Source organism: Magallana gigas, chromosome 3, assembly GCF_963853765.1.
Source record: "Magallana gigas chromosome 3, xbMagGiga1.1, whole genome shotgun sequence".
Taxonomy (NCBI): domain Eukaryota; kingdom Metazoa; phylum Mollusca; class Bivalvia; order Ostreida; family Ostreidae; genus Magallana; species Magallana gigas.
The window spans coordinates 38,510,790-38,531,048 of NC_088855.1; the positions used below are offsets into that span (position 1 = coordinate 38,510,790).

The following is a 20,259-nucleotide window of genomic DNA, read 5'->3' on the forward strand; positions in this document are numbered from 1 at the left end:
TCAAAATAACAGAACCTCCAGAAAATACAAATTGTACGAGACATTGAGTCACCATTCAATTTTATCTCCATTGTTTGACAAAAGACATCCCGATTTTTCAGTTGATAATTTCGATAGTACATTTAAACAGTCTTTAATGCTCTCTTCCGGGGATAAAGTAGCTTCCGGTCCACCCATTCCGGTTCTTACCCAACCTGGATGTAATGCCGCAACGAGAATCCCTTTATTTTTCAGTTCTTCATGGAGACTTTTAGTAACCATATTCATTGCTGCCTAAAATTCACAATATAAACCTAAATTGCATGAAAAAGTGAGCCATTTTTAATTTTGTTTGAAATAATTTAGAAACAGGATGTGACGTCGTTTTCAGTCGACCTTACTGACCTTTGAAGGGCGGTACCCGTACATTCCACCAGACTTGTTTTCTGCTATAGACCCCAGTATGCTGGAGATGTTGACTATGGCTGCCTTATTACAACTGTCTGGTTCATTGTATAAACTTGCTGCTCTCAATAGTAGGGGCATAAGGGACTGAAAATACAGCATTACAACCAGTCATTTAGCGGCATATAAACTATACATGTAATGTACATGCAAGTTTTATGTGACGCTTTATAAAATTGATGTTAAAACACTGAAATGGACATAACTGTGAGTTACAACATCTAAGTTTTCATCACAGAGGAAATAAAATACTTATTGCTGATGAAAAACATCTTAAGGTACCTCACTACACCCAGACTTATACTTTTAAGACACTACGTCACAAGATGGCGATTTAAATATTTTGTTAAACTGTTTATATCGTTCGATTCGGTTGTATATCGTCGTAGCTCAGTGGCTATAGTATTAGGCTTCTGAACCGCAGATCATGAGTTCGAATCTGCCTGGAGCTTTTGTTCATGTTTACTTAATTAAATTTTCGAAAATGTAATTTTTCATCCAAAATTGCACATTTTTTGCCTCTTTGACTTAAATACTTCTTATCCATTATGATGTCTATCATAATCAAGTAATTTTCTGCTGATTTGAGAAAATATTTTTAAGCTGTAACGTATTTGGTAAATCATCGTGCCTACGAAAACTTGAGAATGGATCTACACGAAAATTGGAGCTACTCCATATGCCTTTTCAATTACTTCATCGCAATATTACCTGAAAAATACTTAACTTGAAAAGCATAATTCCAATATGAAACCACTTGGGAATCTTAGAATCGGAATACACCTACCTGTGTCACCAGGAGGGGTCCAATGACATTAGTGTCGAATTGCTCCAGGAGATGGTCTCGGTTGAGATTACCGACGTACTGTCTTTTTCTGTTCATGCCGGCGTTGTTGATCAGTAGATTCAGTCCCCTGTCCCCCACACGGTCCTCCACTTGTCTGGCCGCGGCATCGATGTCGGTCTGACTGGTCACATCTACCGAACAAAGATATCAATGACGTCACAATACAGATCTACGTATACCGTGTTTTACCATCTTCAACAAAAATTGTGTCACTAATAAAACGAGAACCAATAGTATATAAATAGTGCCTGTTTGGGAGGGTAACAGTTGAAATTGACACCCCGAGAAAACCATTGTCAACCGACGCGAAGCGGAGGTTGACAATGGTTTTCGAGGGGTGTCAATTTCAACTGTTATCCTCCCAAACAGGCACTATTTACTTTGTTATACTGAATGTCTTAATTTAAAGAAAATTTTACTGCTTTTATATAGGAATAACGTGAATTGTTACTGATTGTTATACTTTCATGTTAAATACTGAAATCTCATTGGTTAAGACGCAGTTAACAATATTTTGTATTACCCTCAGCGTTAGCAACGCACTTAGCAACGGGTAACATTAAAAAATGTTACATGCGCGAACATTATGCGCGTACGGTTCGCTGTAGAATTCACGTTATTCCAAAATAAAAGCAGTAAAATTTTCTTAAAATTAAGACATTCAGTATAACAAAACAAATAGTGCCCGTTTGGAAGGATAACAGTTGAAATTGACACCCCTCGAAAACCATTGTCAACCTTCGCGTCGGTTGACAATGGTTTTCTCGGGGTGTCAATTTCAACTGTTACCCTCCCAAACAGGCACTATTTATATAATACTAGTTTAAAACATAGAAAAACATAATAAAACGGGTAACGTTATAATTGTTATAATTATTGATAAAACTAGTATTACTCAACACTTCTTTAAACCTGTATTAAACTTTGAAGCATAATGTATGCGGTCAGAAATACAGCAACGATTATATACATATTAGTTTTATTACGGTAAAGTGCAAGCTGAACTAATACCTGCAGGCCTTTTATCTAAATACCACCCGACTACAGTGAAACTTAGTCAGATCTGCAAGCATGACAGCTATTTTCTGATGAATTTTAAAGCAATATGAGCTGCAATTTTCATGATGAAATTTTTTTTAACGAAAATGTTATTTTCTACTAAAATGACAAAAATATCATGGTTTTTAAATTTCTTTTCGCCAAATTTATGTGAAAAGGGCCGTTAAAGAGCCTTAATTGGAGCGAAATTGAATTATTGTCGTCCTGTACAAAAACTGATTTGCTACATGTACATATGTTCCTTATAAGAGATCAATGATTTTTTCCAACCTTATTTATCATAAAAGTTTAAGTTACATGCAGACTTAGCATACAAGCAGGTTTTTACAGCAAAATAAAATTCTAAAAAATACAGCTCATATTGCTTTAATTTTCACCTGATACTTACATTGCTATCGGTGTTTTTATAAAAATATAGACTGGTTAAGTATGGTTGCTATTTATTCTTATCACGTCACATTTTTTTTCTTCGTTTGGTCTCCATTACTGCTTACCTAGTTTAATTATTTGAATTCTGTCGTTCTCTTCTTTCAGAATTTTTAACTCCTGTAAAAACAAGAAACCAAATCATTTTAAAGATTTTTTTTTATTTAAATTAAATCTATGTTAACTAGATCAGTTGAACATAGAATGATTTCTCTTTTCTGAATATTTTAAAAACTTATCTCCAAAAAGTACTGTAACTAGTCTATGTCGCAAATCGAATCTGATCAGTTTGATGAAGGCAATTTGCCCGGAAATGAACAACAGACTAATTAAATAACCTAAAGGCAAAATTCAAATGTAAACATTATTTGAATTTTGCTTTTTGATTAACATTGTTTGAAATATTGAATCTTTAATGTGTTTTTTCTCAATTACTTTTAAATATACAATTTCATTCAGTGTCAAAATTAATAAATAAGCAATGAATTCATTCCCTTTTGAAAATCATTCGAGGACTTTCCGAGTCTATCGATATTGAACAGTGACAACGGACTACATGGACTTTACACAGGATTTTTGGGCTGTTCCGTAAATGGCATACATGTAACATTGTACCTTCTGTCGTGATTCTATGCATTGCAGAAAGATAAACATAACCTGCTGATGCCGATTACGGTATTTCGATCTTTCTACAGTGTCGATCTTCATTTACTATATGAACCATATCAAAAACATTTTACAGTTAAAAGAGCTTGCGTTCACGGTTATAATTATCATATAGGCCTTACAAAGGATACTTAGCTGCAGGTCTGTAGCCACGGGCCCTGGAAGTTATTGTAAATATATTGCATGTGCATTTATAAAAAAGTAAGGGTAGGACACTCTTTTTGGGGCGAAATCGGGTTTGACAAAGTCTGGGCGTTCCTCAAACGAAATTTCGCGATAAATCGTTCAAGTATACTTTACTTACGACATATGTATACATTCGTTCCGCTCCAATGCTGTTACGTCGAAGAAAAAGGTGTTTTTATACATCCAAGTGCCTAAGAATTTCGCTAGACTGGTTTACATCCGGTTTAATCGCAGTGAATCGAAAGATAAGTTCTGATTGGTTAATAATGAAATAAATCTGCTCGTCAATAAGGTGGCGAAACTGATAACAATTTATGGCGAGTATGTATCAGATGTTTGAAAGGAGTTATGTATATAGATACTGGGTAGTTTGGCCTTTCAACAATGAAATGCGAGAATAATGAAGAAGATTGACAAATATCGATAAGAAATTAAAGAATTTATTTCATTATTGACCAATCAGAACTTACCTTTCAATTTACCTTTCGATTCACTGCGATTAAACCGGATGTAAACCAGTCTAGCGAAATTCTTAGGCACTTGGATGTATAAAAACACCTTTTTCTTCGACGTAACAGCATTGGAGCGGATCGAATGTATACATATGTCGTAAGTAAAGTATACTTGAACGATTTATCGCGAAATTTCGTTTGAGGAACGCCCAGACTTTGTTAAACCCGATTTCGCCCCAAAAAGAGTGTCCTACCCTTACTTTTTTATACATGCACATGCAATATATTTACAATAACTTCCAGGGCCCGTGTCTGTAGCTCCCTGGTCTGAAAAAAATGGAGTCGTCCATCAGATTTCTTTTTTCAGACCATCGGGGAGCTGCAAAGCATCACACGATACTTACCTCAGCTCTTTCGGGGTCACGACAGGTTGCAAATAGATGATCAGGAGGGTTTCCTAACTTCAAAAACTGTCTGACAAATTCTAGCCCCAAACCTCTGTTTGCGCCAGTTATAAATACCACACGAGGACACAGCATAACAATATCGAGGAAATTCGAAATTTCATTACGCAACTCCGCAACTACAAAAAGTTTAGAGTTATCTTTCTTTATGCGTTTAGGTATTCGCGATAACATTCAAGGAGGGGTATGAAAGCAATTTTACTTATCGCGCGTGTTAATCGATTAACCATGCATGACCAATTCAACATATTTTGTTCTTAATATTTAACATTGATGCACTTTTAAAAACAAAATATAACAGATATTTTTTAACCATTTTGGGTCAGATAGAGATATATAGTTGTTCTTTACAAGATTCCTTCAATTCCTCTCAAAGTACAATTCTCTAATAATACCTCTTTTTTTTCCCTTCAACCACAGAAATCGACAAAAATTCACAAAATTTTGCATACCGATTACATTGTATCTAACAAATACATTTTTCATTAAAACTAAGCACGTTTACATGAAACATTACAAAATCATCCCAATTTCTTTTTAATATATGATAAATACTAGTATATGTATTTCTTCTCTTAAAATGAAAACAATTTTATCATGTCTTCCAGAATCTTTAGAATACTGACCTCTCGAATATTCTTTTTCTATAATCACTGCAAACCCTGCCTGCCTAATAATTATCCATCAATTTGAAAGAAAATTACTACGTTCAAATGAAATATATTCATCTACATGTAATTCTTTTGAGTTTAACAAATCGCAAGTGAAAAAAAATCCTTACATTATTCTAATGGATTAATAGATATTTAACAGAAAATACATCACCTTTGTTTAAGCGGGTTATTTTAATATTTTTTCGCCAATGATTACAACTTAAACGTCCCACTGAAAAACAGCAGCGAAAGAATTTTTTAAATCCGTCTTCAAATAAATATGAATATACCTCTCTAAATTTCTTAAGTTTTGTTCTGTACGTAATAGGGAATTTACAAAAAAGTTTTAAATTTTGATAGTGTAATAAACATGTACATGTATTACCGAAATTTAAACAATAGATCAATTTACTATCATTGTCAAACCAAGTACATTAAAAGAAATTCGTAGTTTGTTAGCATGTTTAAAACACCGAATGTCTCTCAAAAACTTGTGTAAAAAAATAGAATTAAGAAGTTAGGATCATTGTAAGCCTGGGTGCAGATAGATCACAGATGCTTCTAATGAGGCATAACATACATTTTTAATTAACTGCTCGTGGTTAATTTCGTATCGCTGACATACATTCTCATTTAATTTTAAGTGCAGTAAAGTCACAATACGACACATGACCTCCATATATATATACAAGTAATGCACATGATCCAAACGAACGTAAAATCTTACCTAAATTTTAAGGTCACCTTAAAAAAAACACCCGTCGGTCCCAACCCGTAACTCATTATCGAATCCCCCCCCCCCCCCCCCGAATCCTGTTGAGATCGGCACGTGTGCTATAAAATCGACATTTTTGATAAGACTGTTGTAACCCAAAACGTAAGACCAGAATGTGCAGATCTTTTAAAAGATGCAGATTAATTGCTCGACACTGACCGTCGAGTTCCTTTTCCCGATGGAAAGTGTACACACATAATTCCCCTATACTTTTGCCAAGTCTTTCAAATTTATCTTTGCTGCTAGATCTTTCCAAGGTTGCATTTTAAACATGCGCCTGGAACCTTACAAAGTTCCAATAATCCCAATAATTCTCAACTTGTTCATATTAAAGGTGTATTTTACATATACATACACAAGAAAATCAATCCACCCATAGCGAAACAATCAGTGGGTTTTTTTCTTCATATTTTTAAGTGCTATGTGTCAACATCTTGGGCTATACATATATACTCTTGTTGTACAATACATGTACATTACAGAACACAAAAAAGAATTGTCAAAAAAAATTAATAAAAATACAATAACCATTGATCCCATATTTATTTCGACTATCAAAGAAACAGGCAAGAACTGTAGTACAAGCATTACAGGCACAGGCATAAAAATCTCTAGTCACAGTTTCTTTGTTTAATGATAAAATGATAAACACAATGTTTATGACTTTAAACAATCATGATCCCGATATACGTTAATTCCTGGTTGATTAAATACTTATTTCGTTTTTGGTCAAATAGTTCTAAATGTGGTGGCATTTTTTTTAAACATAGAAAAAAGTTATGATAAAAGTTCCGTTATATGCTGATTGGTCACGTGACTGACAACAATGAATTCCCTACACCATTTCTCTAGTTATGTCGGTGGTCGTCCTTTGCTCCATGCACCTTAAACATGTGTTCTGCAAACCTGCAAAGAAGATAACAATCGCTTAATGAAGCACAAACCTTTCAACATAGGAGACGTTTATCTCATTATGATAATTCATGCATAAGCGTGGAAATGTATCAAAATTTATAATTTAAAATTACGTTTTTCGCAATTAGCTGAGCGTTAATTGACACTGACACATGAAGATATTGCCAAATGCTAAATAGGGATATACATCAGCATGCAAACATAAAGACGACAACAAACATTAATTATTGACAGTTTTTCTTAAATTTAGCCGGCGGTTCATCTCTCAAACACAGAGCACAATATTAGGTCAGGATCGCAATGAGATGCGCGCTTTGACATTCGTCATTATAGAGACAATGGTAAAACTCGGGACCCAGGAGCGCTGAACCTCTGAAAGGATTTTCTATTTTTTTTTTTTATTCCAGAAGTGACGAAATGATTTGCAATTTCACTCGGTGTCCACGGCTTGTGGTAGGGTTAAGAATTCATTACTCAAAGGTTGCGCGCATACTGTCATATAAGACAATGGACTTTTAATCATTTCTAGGTCTTTTTCGAAATATTGGAATTCTTTTTCCAAAAAATCGAGTCCGTGTTTACATTTTTTTCTGATTTTAATTTTGCACGTCATTGATCTTTACAATGCGCCCCTGTTTGAATGCCTAATCAGATACACTAAATAAAATTTCCATTACTTTGCGTCTTACATAAAAAATCAGATCAAATGTCCCATGCTTGGGATTTCACATTGTAATCTAAATACTGACCAGACAAGTTCCATTTATCGCTGATACTGACGCTGGAGAATGGTTTTGTCAATATATGCAGTGAGGCGTGGGTGGGGTTCAATAAATAGGGTAAACATATAAAAACCTTTATGGAAATTAAAACATGAACCGCATTTATTGTGTTCAAGGTTTAGGCTACTTGGGTTTAAGATACCATATATACTCGCCTATAAGTTGTGTTCGCATATAGATACAATTATACAGCTTTACTTTGAAGCCTTTGCCGTTGACTCGCTACATCTAATGAGAAGATCTTATTGGACACCTTAGTCTTTCAGTTTGCCAGGGAGATGCCAATATCGTAGTAGCGAATTACGTATTAAACAATGGTTGTATAAGGGTTATTGTTATTCAAATGTAAATATAAATACCATAAAACAACCACATAAAATTACGCGAAGAAAACGTCATTACCAAAAGTTAATGACCTTTGCAGAATTTCACGTAACGTAATTCTTTCTGACCACTTTTTTTTGGGGGGGGGGGGGGTGGGGTAGGGGGTGTTATTTTCATATTTTAATCGTGTAGTAAATTGATTGAAATTCAGGAATGAATGAATGTTTCTATTGCTATTCAAGATTCAAGATTTCATTCTTACTTGGCATGGCAGTCCGCCGCATAGTCTCGCTTACAAGACTCGGTGTGGGCCAACTTGTACAGTACCTGTCAAAAAACACCACCACATATTGACATGATCGGTATTAAAAACAAAACAACCGCGTCTCGATATGCCTTTTTATAGAAACAGCAAGTGCAAATTGTGATTCATTTTTTTTGTCTTTTTTTACTGGAGCCAGCTTTTCGCTATCGTATGATTAATAATTTATCAAAATCAGATGCCAAAATGAAATATGTCAGTATGGAAAATTGTTTAGCATTTCTGGACATTCGGCCGTATAAATTTTACATGATTTAATCGGTTAATCAGTTGGTTTCTCCGTTCATTGCGAGCCTTACCAAGAACACCAGACTGTGCAGAAGAAGGGTGTAGAAAAAAGCAATGGTCCGGGCCACTTTGTTACTCATGATGAAGCGCCCCTGTGGAAAAATTGTCAAACAGAAGTCATACATGTACAATATTACATGTAATGTTTTCATAATCGTTTAGAGTTAATCCCACCCCCCCCCCCTTCCTCCTCCCATATTATTGGCATCACTGCCCTCTTTTATATAAATGATGTTTATTTTAATTATCACAGCCAGATCCGCAAACTAAACTAGTGGTCCTAACTGGTTATGCCGCAAACTTTGTTTTAAAAGCATGGCCGTAAAAGTCACCACCTTTGATTACACGTTGGAAATCTAGAACATCTCAAGAAGCCGGCTTATTATACCCCGTGAGCTTAGCCTTACATATTACAATTACTTAATATAAAACCTACATTAGCATGGTCAAATATTCACTTTTATTTAAACATGAACGCAAAGTATTAACAATTAGAATGGCCCCGTTTCTCCAGTTTCGAATTTCGAGAAATTCGAAAAAGATTTAAGTCCTACACACTGTTGCAAAGTTTTTCTTTTAATAACCCATTGTTTTACCTACATTGAAAGAATGTATCTGGGACAAAATGAATATAAATGCCAACACGTTGTCTCCTAAAAGTCTTTATATTCCCTGACAGCTGCAGGATATATAATTATCCATTTTTCAAATTTGCATGCTTCAAATTGGACTGAAACTGTAAAATTTTAAACTTTATTATGAATTATTATTAACTATTATTTTTTTTTTTGCATTCAAAGCAAATAACTCTAGAATTTGATTGCAGCATTTTCGAAACACTGAAAACTCAGGTAACAGCAATTACATGCATATGATAGTAAATCCTTCCAATGCCATAATATTTTAGCTTTCCTTTTCTGAGAAAAAAGTCTGCAACCATTTTTTTTTTTTTGGTTAAGTAGCAGCGGGTGCAGAGTGATTAAAATTTTAGCGTTAATATCAAGATTTAATGGAAATCTGACATTTGAAGACAGTTAGCTGATCTTGATTAAATGTCCGATTTTTTCTTCTTGACTTGTGTATCTCACCGAATGATTAATTCATTGACCGCAAATGTTGAAAAATTCATATCTTCGTTGCAGAAAAGTATGTTGTCGGTTCCCAATTCACGTGTTTTGTTTTTCTTTTCATTAAGCCATTGGTCATTATAATTTATTTTTATTTAATTAAACATGACATTCCAATGTTAAAAAAAATAACTTATTCAACTCGACTAAATTTGGTCAATTAAACAAAGAAAGCATATGAATTTATCACGTTTCTTTTTTCGAATATCGAATACAAGATTTTATTTTCTGATAAAAAAATGTCCCTAAAGTTCCTGTTTTCCAAATATAATAGAATAACATAATTTAATTACAAACACCGTGATCTCAATATCAACTTATTACTTAAATTGTTTACATCCATTAGAAAATATCATGAATAAGAGGATGGAGGATTAACTCATCGAGGTTGTTCGCTTTTAATTCCGAATTAGCACTTTTACTTAATTTGAGGAATGCATGACATATGAAGACAGATTTCGAATGGCATTTTGATAACTTTTCGAGTATTATATAACATATTAATTTGTAATGTTAAATGAATCCATGTACGCACAAATTGTGGAATATATTCAATAACTGACAGTTTAAACTATTCTGAAATGACGTCACATATTTACCATACTGAGGGTGATTTTGTCGTATGGTTTGAGATTCATGTACTTCCGCTGTCTCTCCTGAAAAAAAAACACAACAAAAACAGCTGATGAAGCATGTGTGTAAATTTCATGCCTGAAGAATGTTTATTTCCTAGAGAAATGACGTTTTCGTAAGAAAGCGTATAGGGGAATTATTGAAAATTATTGATGGGGAAATCACTTCTGAGCCGCTGCTTAATGTGTCTAAATGATATTTAGTAGTATAGAATTTCGAAATTCTAAATTTAAAATGCCAATCACGCTGATAGAAAATAAATATTAATATTAATGATATAATATTATCATCTGGCTAACGTAGGCGTTTATAAAATTATGTCTTTGTGTCCATCATCATACAAGTTGTTTACAATAACATGTTGAACAAATGCCCCAAGTAAAGAATTTATTATCTCTAATTCACTATGTTAATGATTTTTAATATCCGATGATCCTTTTTATGTTTATAAAAAAATGAACTTTTTAGCTTTTTCTTTAAATTTGATTTTTTAAAGTCAAATGAAAAATTAACTTTCTGAGATGAAATAAAATCACGACTTTAGAATGCACAAAATATCATATGAATCATATTCCATGTTGATAAAAATCTTATAATTAAATGTTTTTCTACAGAAGTTAGTGATAGGATTATCTACAGAAGTATATTTATAACTGGGAGGTACCTTTCTGCTGAATGTGGAGAACGGGTCCAGCCGCTCCTCATATTGCATGGAATAACGACTCTCCGTGTCCTCAGAGGACGCCTGTCCTCCCTGTACAGAAAGAGGACCAGGTCAGAGGCTAATGTTAACAGCATTACTAGCAGATAGGATATAGTTATATATACCCTGTGTGTTCTGAGTTGCCTCTTTTGCTTTTGTAAACTTATAAAATAATTTACTTTCGAATATGCATATGCCAAAATATTGTCACGAGTTTTTTCTTGGCAACACGTGAGAAGACAAGAAGATGAACTGTAACCATGATTCATGTAAAACAACAGCATTTTTTATTAAGCAAATTTGCTGGAACCTTTGTTCCATATGCATTGCTTGGGTAACTCTTGAGGTATGGTTATAAAGGTACATGTACGTATTTAGGTACGTATGTATGGTATTAGTATAGTGTGAGTTGATTGGTTGGACCTTATATGTATATGTATGAGTCAGTACCTTGGCTGGGAAACTCTGGAGGAATCGGATCTTCTCGTAGAGCTTCACATTGTCTGAGCGGAGCTTGTCTATCTCATTCTGAAGGAGACTGATCTGTTGCTGCTGACCGAGCGAGTGCTGTCAACACAAAACATAGAAACAAACATGTAGAGATAGTGCTGCTTATGTAGAGATAGTGCTGTCAACATAAAATATAGCGCTTATGTAAAGATAGTGCTGTCAGCACTAAACATAGAACTCATGTAGAGATAGTGTTGTCTGCATAAAACACAAAGCTCATGTAGAGATATGTAGTGCTGTCACCACAAAACACAGAGCTAGAGCTCACGGACGATAGTGAATTTACTGGGTGGCAGCAACTGCGAATTCTACGTCGATCATGATTGACCAGTAATCTTCACAGGGGCGAAGCCCATTTGACCACGAGTTCTCCGTTCCCATATAATTTACCTATTGGTATGGAGAGCGCGGTTACAGTTAAAAGGGTTTACATATAGCTCGTGTGGTATTCGTGCAAAAAAGGAGGTTTGAAAAAAGGTATCAAAATATTTCAATTGTAAATAGTAGAAAAAATCGCGTTTTCATGCAATGTGGACAAGTCTGTGCTGAGAATGCAAAATAAAAAACTGCTTCAGACATAGAACGTGCATGTCATCGATGTTTTCTGTATTTTGGAACGTGCAAATCTACAGTTTCTGCCAAAGGATACAATCAGGAAAGTTTATACGCACAAAAGCATGAAAACATAGATAAGAAATTGGAAAACATGCTATAGGGAAGTTGCCATCTTGTACAGGAGGCGACAGAACCGGAGAAAAGTGGTCGAGGTCGGAAAAGAACAGCAATGTTTGACGGCTTACGGCAGCAGTAACCGTCAAATACACGGACAAGATGTACTCCAACACTGTGTCAAGTGTAGGGAAACAAGGAGCAACGCAGAGAGAGACGAGGGACGTTCAGTGATAAATGGTGGCCGGAACCGAATTAATTTGAACAGATTTTGTTTGAACGGTTTTTGAAAACAAAACTTTACAAGAAAGAAACTTTTGCAACAAACTGCGTGGGTTTCTTTCTCAGTTTAATGAATTAATTGCCATCATTTAGGACAAACCGACGGTCGGGAAAAAAGTAAACGTTGAACTTTTTCTCTTTTTGTCTCTAGCTTGAACCTTGAAACATTATTTAAAAAATTATGTATATAGAAATAACCCGATGTAAGCTGTCAACTGACGGGCACATTGGATGACCTGTGAAATCCAAATTGCCATTCTATATAGGACCAAGGATATATTTCATAAGATAAACAACTTGTTTTGTCATAAATCTCTTCACAACGCCTTGAATCCTGACAGATGAAAACGATCACAAGTTCAAAAATCTCCAATTTCAATTTTAAAAATAATGCAAAAGTGACAGGGATCAATATTTGCAGACCTAAAAACATAAAACGCCAACGAAATTAACAAAGCGTGCAAAGATATAGGACAAGATGTTTAAGGTCAAAAAATGAATATGCAATGGCCAAAAGTGGAATTTTACAGGTGCATTTGCAGGCACGTTCTGCAGGCAATCAACAGGATGCTTTATGATTCATTCTTGGAAAATCCACGAGCTCTTCGATACAAGTTGACATTTTTATTTTCATTCCTAAATACATCGTCAAAGGAATATGTATCGTAAATCCCCTTATTTTCCTACTTAGTATTTTGTCATGAGAATACAGAGATTTCCTAATTCTTAAAAATCAACTGATAAGTAATGACATTTCTATATATCAGTTAAATTACGAACTTTTCATATTTAAAGCGATCTTATTGAACCTACTTTAAAAATTGTCAGAAAATCAAACAGCAGAAACAGAGTTTTAACAGGTAGTCAAGAAAACAAAAATGTAAATCTTACTGCTTCAAGTTCCTGCGCGCGCAATCTGTAGCGTTCCCGCTGACTCTGAACAATCGGCAAAATGGAATCAACCGCTGTCTTATCTCCTGCCGTTACTCCTGAAACATTATTTTAAAAACAAATTTACACAATACTTCAAACAAACTGCGATATATTTTTTTCCAATCGAGCAAAAAAATCATTAAAACCTGGAATGACGTCTTTCACTACTTCTGCAACTACATCCGCCTCAACTTGACTTCCGGTGACAGGTTCCCCTTCCGCTTCACCCCGGAACATTGACGACACGGCGTTGAAGCTGCGCAGATCCTCCTCCAGCTGAGTGATGAGTAGCTTCTGTTCCTGAACGGTTGACGCAGCTTCCTGGTAGTCCTCCTGCAACTTCCGGTACCGTTCTGTAAACAGATTTGTCGTTTAACTTTCTGTTCAGGCGTCTCAAAACAACATTAGAAAAGATTATGTTTCATGATGCTAGATAGTGATTCATCATTTACATGTATAGATATAAATTAAAATACATGTATTCGAAAATGAATACCTAGAGAAGACTTTCATTTTAATTGCTCTGTCAATCAAACCATCAACGGTTCTCATTTATATAATTTATATTCCCTTTCCTCTATCTAGCCAGAGTAATCGCTTCATATACTAGTATTTTGGCAGGGAATGGATTCTGTGTTCTGAAATTTGGGTTCACCATCCAACTGTTTATTTGAAAATCAAGGATGTAATAACTTCAAATAATATGACAATAAACGTGATGATATAGTTCAAAAAGAGAGTTTTGGCTTAAAGTTCTGGACCAGCACTAAGAATAGTTTATTTGCACCAAACGATTTTTATAAACTGTACTGGTGTCAATTAATATTGTTTTATAAATTATCTAAGATATTTTTTAAATCAACGCGAATAAAGATCCGGTTGCTGCAGGTAAGAATTGAAATGCACGAGGCATCAACATATGCATATAGCAATAAAAACTGCATCGTTTATCTTTATATACTAATATTCACAATTAATACCGCTCTAAATTGTCATGCGATGTCGGCCATCCAAAGGCCGATCCGCTCGATGGCGACGTTCGAACTGTCATGTACACTAACCAAGGGTCCTTCATCATGGGTCCAAAAACAGCCCAAACTCTGACACGGGGGCTAAATTTTCAATCAATCGTAACTGCTATTTACGTCAGTTACGCATGCGAGCAATTTGACAAATACAACTTCAGACTTCTGTCAAAGTTTCCATATTTACTCGCGGCTACGGGGCCGCCGATCGCGGCACGGCCAGGATCAGTCTTTCCTTTGAATACACGTGCAGCTCGGACATAAATTTTCGCGAAATCCATGTTGTAATTAATAAAAATTAGTCGCACCCCCTGGTCATCAGTCTTGGACCGAGAGAGGGAAGGTTTTCGGTTTATAGATATACTTTGATTCGTCTGTATACGATTTGCTTAAGGATATTCTTATCAACATCAAGGCCGTTAATAAATTAATCATGACTGAATCATCCTGTTGACTAAACTTGCCTCGCGCCCAAGAGTATATGTATCTTCATACATGTATCTTCATATGCATCTTCATACATGTATCTTCTTTTTTAATTTCACAAACAATCTTATTTTCATTTACAGTCAATCTACATTTTGATGGGTAATGATAAAGACGTGATATTTTCAAAAGTAATCTAAGTGGAATGAATATATGTTTGCATGTATTTATTTTCAAATAAAGTACCATGCAATGCATGTCTTTTTAATCCTTTTGTTTTTATCCAAGAAAGGACTATTAATGTGTATTCGTCTGCTATTTGAGCGCTATACTCCAAAAATGGACACTGCGTTTTGACAGATTGATGGCTTGAAATTCGAATTCTAAATATCTCCCGCATTATCATAAAATGGCTATAAAAGTTTTCGCAGCCAATACACTCATTAAAATGCTAACTTTAATTTCATATATTTTTTTCTTAACTGACAATTGCGGTCAATTGTTTACTGCGTACCGGTAGGACCCGATCGGAACATTTTGATCACGTGGTCTTTCACACCTGCCTTCAATTTGTCTTTTACGCATCAATCCCATTGACCTATTGGAACTGTGTCCCTAAATACGTCGATATAGAATTTGATCAATTAGTTAAAAAAAAGTTTTGGTGTTCGACGGTTCTTGAGATGACTAGCGTTTAAAAATTAAATATTGTGTTTTTTTATATATATCAAATGTCCGAGTGTTGCTTCCCTACACTAGTCAATTGTCGTGGAAATTTATGGATGGCACAAACATTGGGAATAAATCATAATTCACGATCGTTTTAATTATTAGTAATTGGAGAATTATAGAAGCGCCTACGGGGTTATCGCTTCAGAATTAAAGGTTTACCACAAGGAACGGCAGTATGTTGAAGTTAAATTTTGTAGGCGTATTTGCAATCTTTAATAGGGCAGAAATTTTGGCATATACAGAAACATATGAACAACCCTGTAAACAAATCTCAATGATTTTGCCTTAATTGCCAAAGAAGAGCAGTCAAACCCATATGTCCCTTTTGGTTACGAAACGGAGACTTCTAGAGTTAACGCGTAAAAGTTTGGTCGCTAAAAGATTTGTATAAATTGACAGATAGATGAGATGTTACAAGATTGATATGAAAGGTCTCCTTCAAGTAATATATACATTTGTACGATATTTGCGTAATATATTAAGAAGACGAAACTTTATCGTATATTTTTGCCCATCCACAATCATACGTTGTATCCAAAAACATTGACGACAAAATAGAACTAGGTGTCAAAATACACAAGAAAATTAATCAATTTCCTTTTTTTCAGGCATGAAGGCTCTCACCAAATTTGTTACATATCATAAATTTAAATACTAATTTAAATAACCGCATCCAAGACAACATCCTTAAACGTCATCGTTGCAAATCCCTGAGCGACGGTTACAAAAAGTATGATCGTATTGCAATAGAAAAAAAACCAATTGATGACAAACTCTTAGTACTAATAAAGTAAGTACAGCGAGTTGATGGTACAAACATCAATTTCTTGTTCTTGTGTGTGATAGATAAACTGCTGCATATTGCCTCCCCAGGGGCCCTGTATAGGGATAGGAGAAATTATGGGGCGGTTTGACAGGTAGCCCCGGATTGTTCATCAAGGCGACAGTTTAGCGTACAAAATTAATGACCAATGTTAGCGAGCACTCTATTGGAAACAGTTACCGTCATTTCATCACAGATCTATGGCCAAATATGTTCTCTATATGATCTTCAATAAATCTCCCAGACACGTGACAGGTAAAGAAAAAGGCTCTCTAGCTGCTCTACTTGATATTCACTTGAAGACCCCTTTTCAATTTTGAAAATTAATAATTCAACAACAAAAAACCCGATGCAAATAACTGTTCGATGGCTCCTGATTTGACAAAACTCAACAATGCACCTATATGTGTCACAAATTACTTGTCATTTTTGTAGGTCGGAGCGTCTATTTGTCAGTTCAAATAAATTCATCGATCTTTTATCTATATTTTGGAATTTTCAGTACTGCAGTACACTTCTAAACATTTCACGAATTTTCAGTGGTCTTTGTGCATGATCAAATATCTTTCTACAAGTACGTATATTCTATAACGAATCGCAATGCTACACTAATATCTCTGCTAAACTTTTAAAAAAAAATCTCGACCCAATTTACAAAGATACATGATAATACTTCGGTGATTTTTCATCGATCTTTGTCTATTATATCCATACGAAAACGGAAAAGAAAGAGACGTGTTTTTTTAATTTGTTCCTATCAATACTAACGACAACGTCCGCTGATATGCAGAAAAGCAATCTATTGATTTTCAAACATCCCTGATTTGTAATTGGAGTTTAGCTGGATCGGCTAAGCAATGAGTTGAAATACAGACTGGATCGGATATAATGCGAGTTAAAGTATGACTGGATCGGATATCGATTGAGTGATCTGGAGTCAATATACTTGACTGGATAGAATATCCTACGAGTTGGAGCTTGATCTGATAGGACATGTCGCGAGTTGGATTTTGGACTATAAATCGGATATCCAGTAGTTACGTGTTTTGACAAGATTGGAAATCCAGTAATTTTAGTGTTTTGACTGGCTTTGATATCCGGTAATTTAGTGTTCTGACTGGATCTGACATGAATTTGCATGGTTAGGGTTGGACTGAATTGAAGATCCAGTAATTTTTTGGTGTTTTGACTGACTTAGATATCCAGTAATTCAGTGTTGTGACTCGATTGGATATCCAGTAATTTTGTGTTTTGACTGGACCTGGTATACAGTTGGGTTAGAGTTGGACTGGATTGAATATTCAGTAATTTTAGTGTTTTGACTGACTTGGATATTCAGTATTCAAGTGTTTTGACTGGATTCGATATCCAGTAATTTAGTGTTCTGACTGGACCTGATATACAGTTGGTTCGAGTTGGACTGGATTGGATATCAAGAGATTAAAACGTTGACTGGTTCGGCCACGCAGTAATTAACAAGTCGTGATCATTGCACAATAACGCACCAACCACAACAAATTCCATGCAAAGTCATAGATGAGACATTTGACGATTAATCTTAAAAACAGTCTATGAAATGATTAATTGAAATCAGTGAATTGTTAAGATATCCTTTGTAGTGACTATACTAATGGTCTTTTTTTTCATTTTTAATGCCCATCTGTTCAGAAACATAACCGATTGCAGGTCTATAACAGACACAGGAACACCAAAGGTGTGCCAACAACAGTGCAATGAAAACCGGTCATAAGCACAATGCAGCAATCTGAACTCGTGTCTTTTTAGAAAATAGATTCTTCACATTTCAAGTAAATATTTACTGCTTTTTCCAAAGCATATCACACGATTCTTGCATTGCAATCTGACAAGTTACAAGATCTCTTAGCGACATCAAGTCCAAACATTGCCATGTTTCTTGCCTGAACTCTTCTTTGCGAAGACGGCACCAACAAAAGAAAAAAGAAATAACACAGCTCTTTCAGTTTAGAAATAGTTTACTGTTGTGTAAGCACCTATATATATTTATATATACTTATCTGTAGTAGTTATGGATAACAAATAAAATATAACACATTTTGAAATGTATTGTGTTATAGTGAACATGTAGAATATGATACAATGGTTATAGTACGAAAACATACTGTAGCAACATTCAGACTAGACCATGATTATGTAACATACACACATTCATGCCAAAGAATTTCAAGTCTTCATTTTTTCCCCCTTATCATACTAAGGAGATAATGAGCAAATTTTTGCGTCTAAAAACCAAACAAATCATCATAAAAAAGAAACAAAGAAATGTACAAATATTACATACTTATTGTTTACAAATATCTGTACAATTTTTTAAAGTTTAAGAGCATTTTCAGGGGGTGAAACAACAGATTGTAACATTTTGGCAAATGCACTTTCATAATGCCTGAAACTACACAAATTTAAATAATATCCAATTCAACTTAAAAGATCTCTTTTAACAAAAAACAATGAACTCAAAAGCTTAGCGAAAAACAAGACAACATAAATAAGGATGAATAATAATAATAAAAAACCTTTGGTTTATTAGCAGAGGTGGGATCTATAGAATTACTTCCTCTCTGTTGCAGTCCTCTGTGAGTAAGGCCAACATCAGAAGCAGGCCTACAAGTTTATAATTTAGGCTGAGGAAAGGAGAGGAAAAAATCTTAAGAGAGTCTAGCAACAGAAAGGAAAAGAAGTAAAAAAAAAAATAGTAAAAGACATAGCCTTAGTAATAAAAAGAAGATGGATCAAACTCAATACATTTGGATTTATTAAACAAATAAAATGTCAGACACACTAAGGGGGTGGGAATATGATTAAATAAACTACTACAGTGCACATACGTAGAGCCTATGGAGCCAGATTGTCACTATATAGGCCATCATACTAACAAGTGTTTACACAGTCTTGGGGATTTCTACTCCAAATTAAAGCTATAATCAAAGTCCTTCAGATTTCATTAACATAAGAGCTACACCTGTATATATGAATCCTGGCGTATGATAGTGTACATATAGTTGCCTGTCAGAAACCAAAACCAAATTTGTAAGGGTTATATAACAATTCACAACAAAGTCTGGCATCACTCCGATATTTTGCTATCCATATACAATGCGGATCAAAATGGATAATACCAAAAAGTCTGGAGAAAAAAAATAACTTGTCTGACATATTAACGTAATAATAGAACAACTGAATGTGATTTAAAAAGTGTTTGGAGTTAAACAATTAAGACATAGAAATACTTTTGTCAATACTGTCAGAAGTGGAATTTCCTCCGATTGTGAGTAAATTTCACAAGCAAGAGTAACTTTTTTATATATTAGACAAGTAGAGTTACTAACAAAATGCACACTAATTAACATAGGTATTGTTAGCTGTACAACCTTAAGCAAGAGAAAAAAAAATAAAAGCTTTAAAATCACAAAATATAGTTAAAATATGCCTACGATTGAAAACCTTATTTCTGTTTTAATGCATGGGTAATCACTAACATGGCTTTAATGAAAGACAAAAAAATTGTAGTGTCAGTAATGCAGTATATGTCAGAAGTGACAAATCCAATAAGAGTTTGTTGTTCCAACAAAAGAGCTGTCAAATTCTCACAGAATTCAAAATACAAAGAACACAAAACTCTACAAAATCCAAATTGCAAGATAAAAGAACCAATTGACACATGTTCGTTTTTCGTTTTGAAATTGTAACCAAGCTGTTTTATTTGAGGTTACAAACAAATTATTTTTGTGTCTCAAGATTTGAAAACCTATCTCCA

General features: G+C 34.5%; 3 protein-coding genes across 8 annotated transcripts in view; all 3 read right to left on the minus strand.

The window, feature by feature from the left end:
* Positions 1-43: 43 nt before the first annotated feature.
* Positions 44-4,656, minus strand: LOC105324856 (C-signal). Its single transcript, XM_011424063.4, has 5 exons — positions 4,485-4,656; positions 2,845-2,896; positions 1,232-1,422; positions 385-531; positions 44-273 (listed from the first exon to the last, which is right to left on the minus strand). Exons 1-5 carry the CDS (start codon positions 4,617-4,619, stop codon positions 49-51), a joined length of 750 nt encoding a protein of 249 aa, XP_011422365.3. The 5' UTR covers positions 4,620-4,656; the 3' UTR covers positions 44-48.
* A 2,164-nt stretch (positions 4,657-6,820) lies between these two features.
* LOC136273450 (protein CASP-like) lies at positions 6,821-14,766 on the minus strand. The gene is made up of 9 exons (XM_066077874.1): positions 14,673-14,766; positions 13,607-13,813; positions 13,419-13,516; positions 11,517-11,633; positions 11,028-11,117; positions 10,330-10,386; positions 8,615-8,695; positions 8,256-8,320; positions 6,821-6,878 (listed from the first exon to the last, which is right to left on the minus strand). Exons 1-9 carry the CDS (start codon positions 14,764-14,766, stop codon positions 6,821-6,823), a joined length of 867 nt encoding a protein of 288 aa, XP_065933946.1.
* A 3,676-nt stretch (positions 14,767-18,442) lies between these two features.
* Positions 18,443-20,259, minus strand: part of LOC105324857 (homeobox protein cut-like 1) — a 53,303-nt gene continuing 51,486 nt past the window's right edge. For all 6 annotated transcript variants that reach the window (XM_011424068.4, XM_011424064.4, XM_011424069.4 and 3 more), the window contains one exon: positions 18,443-20,259. This exon is cut by the window's right edge and continues 3,211 nt beyond it. The gene's annotated coding sequence lies outside the window, so the exon portion shown is untranslated.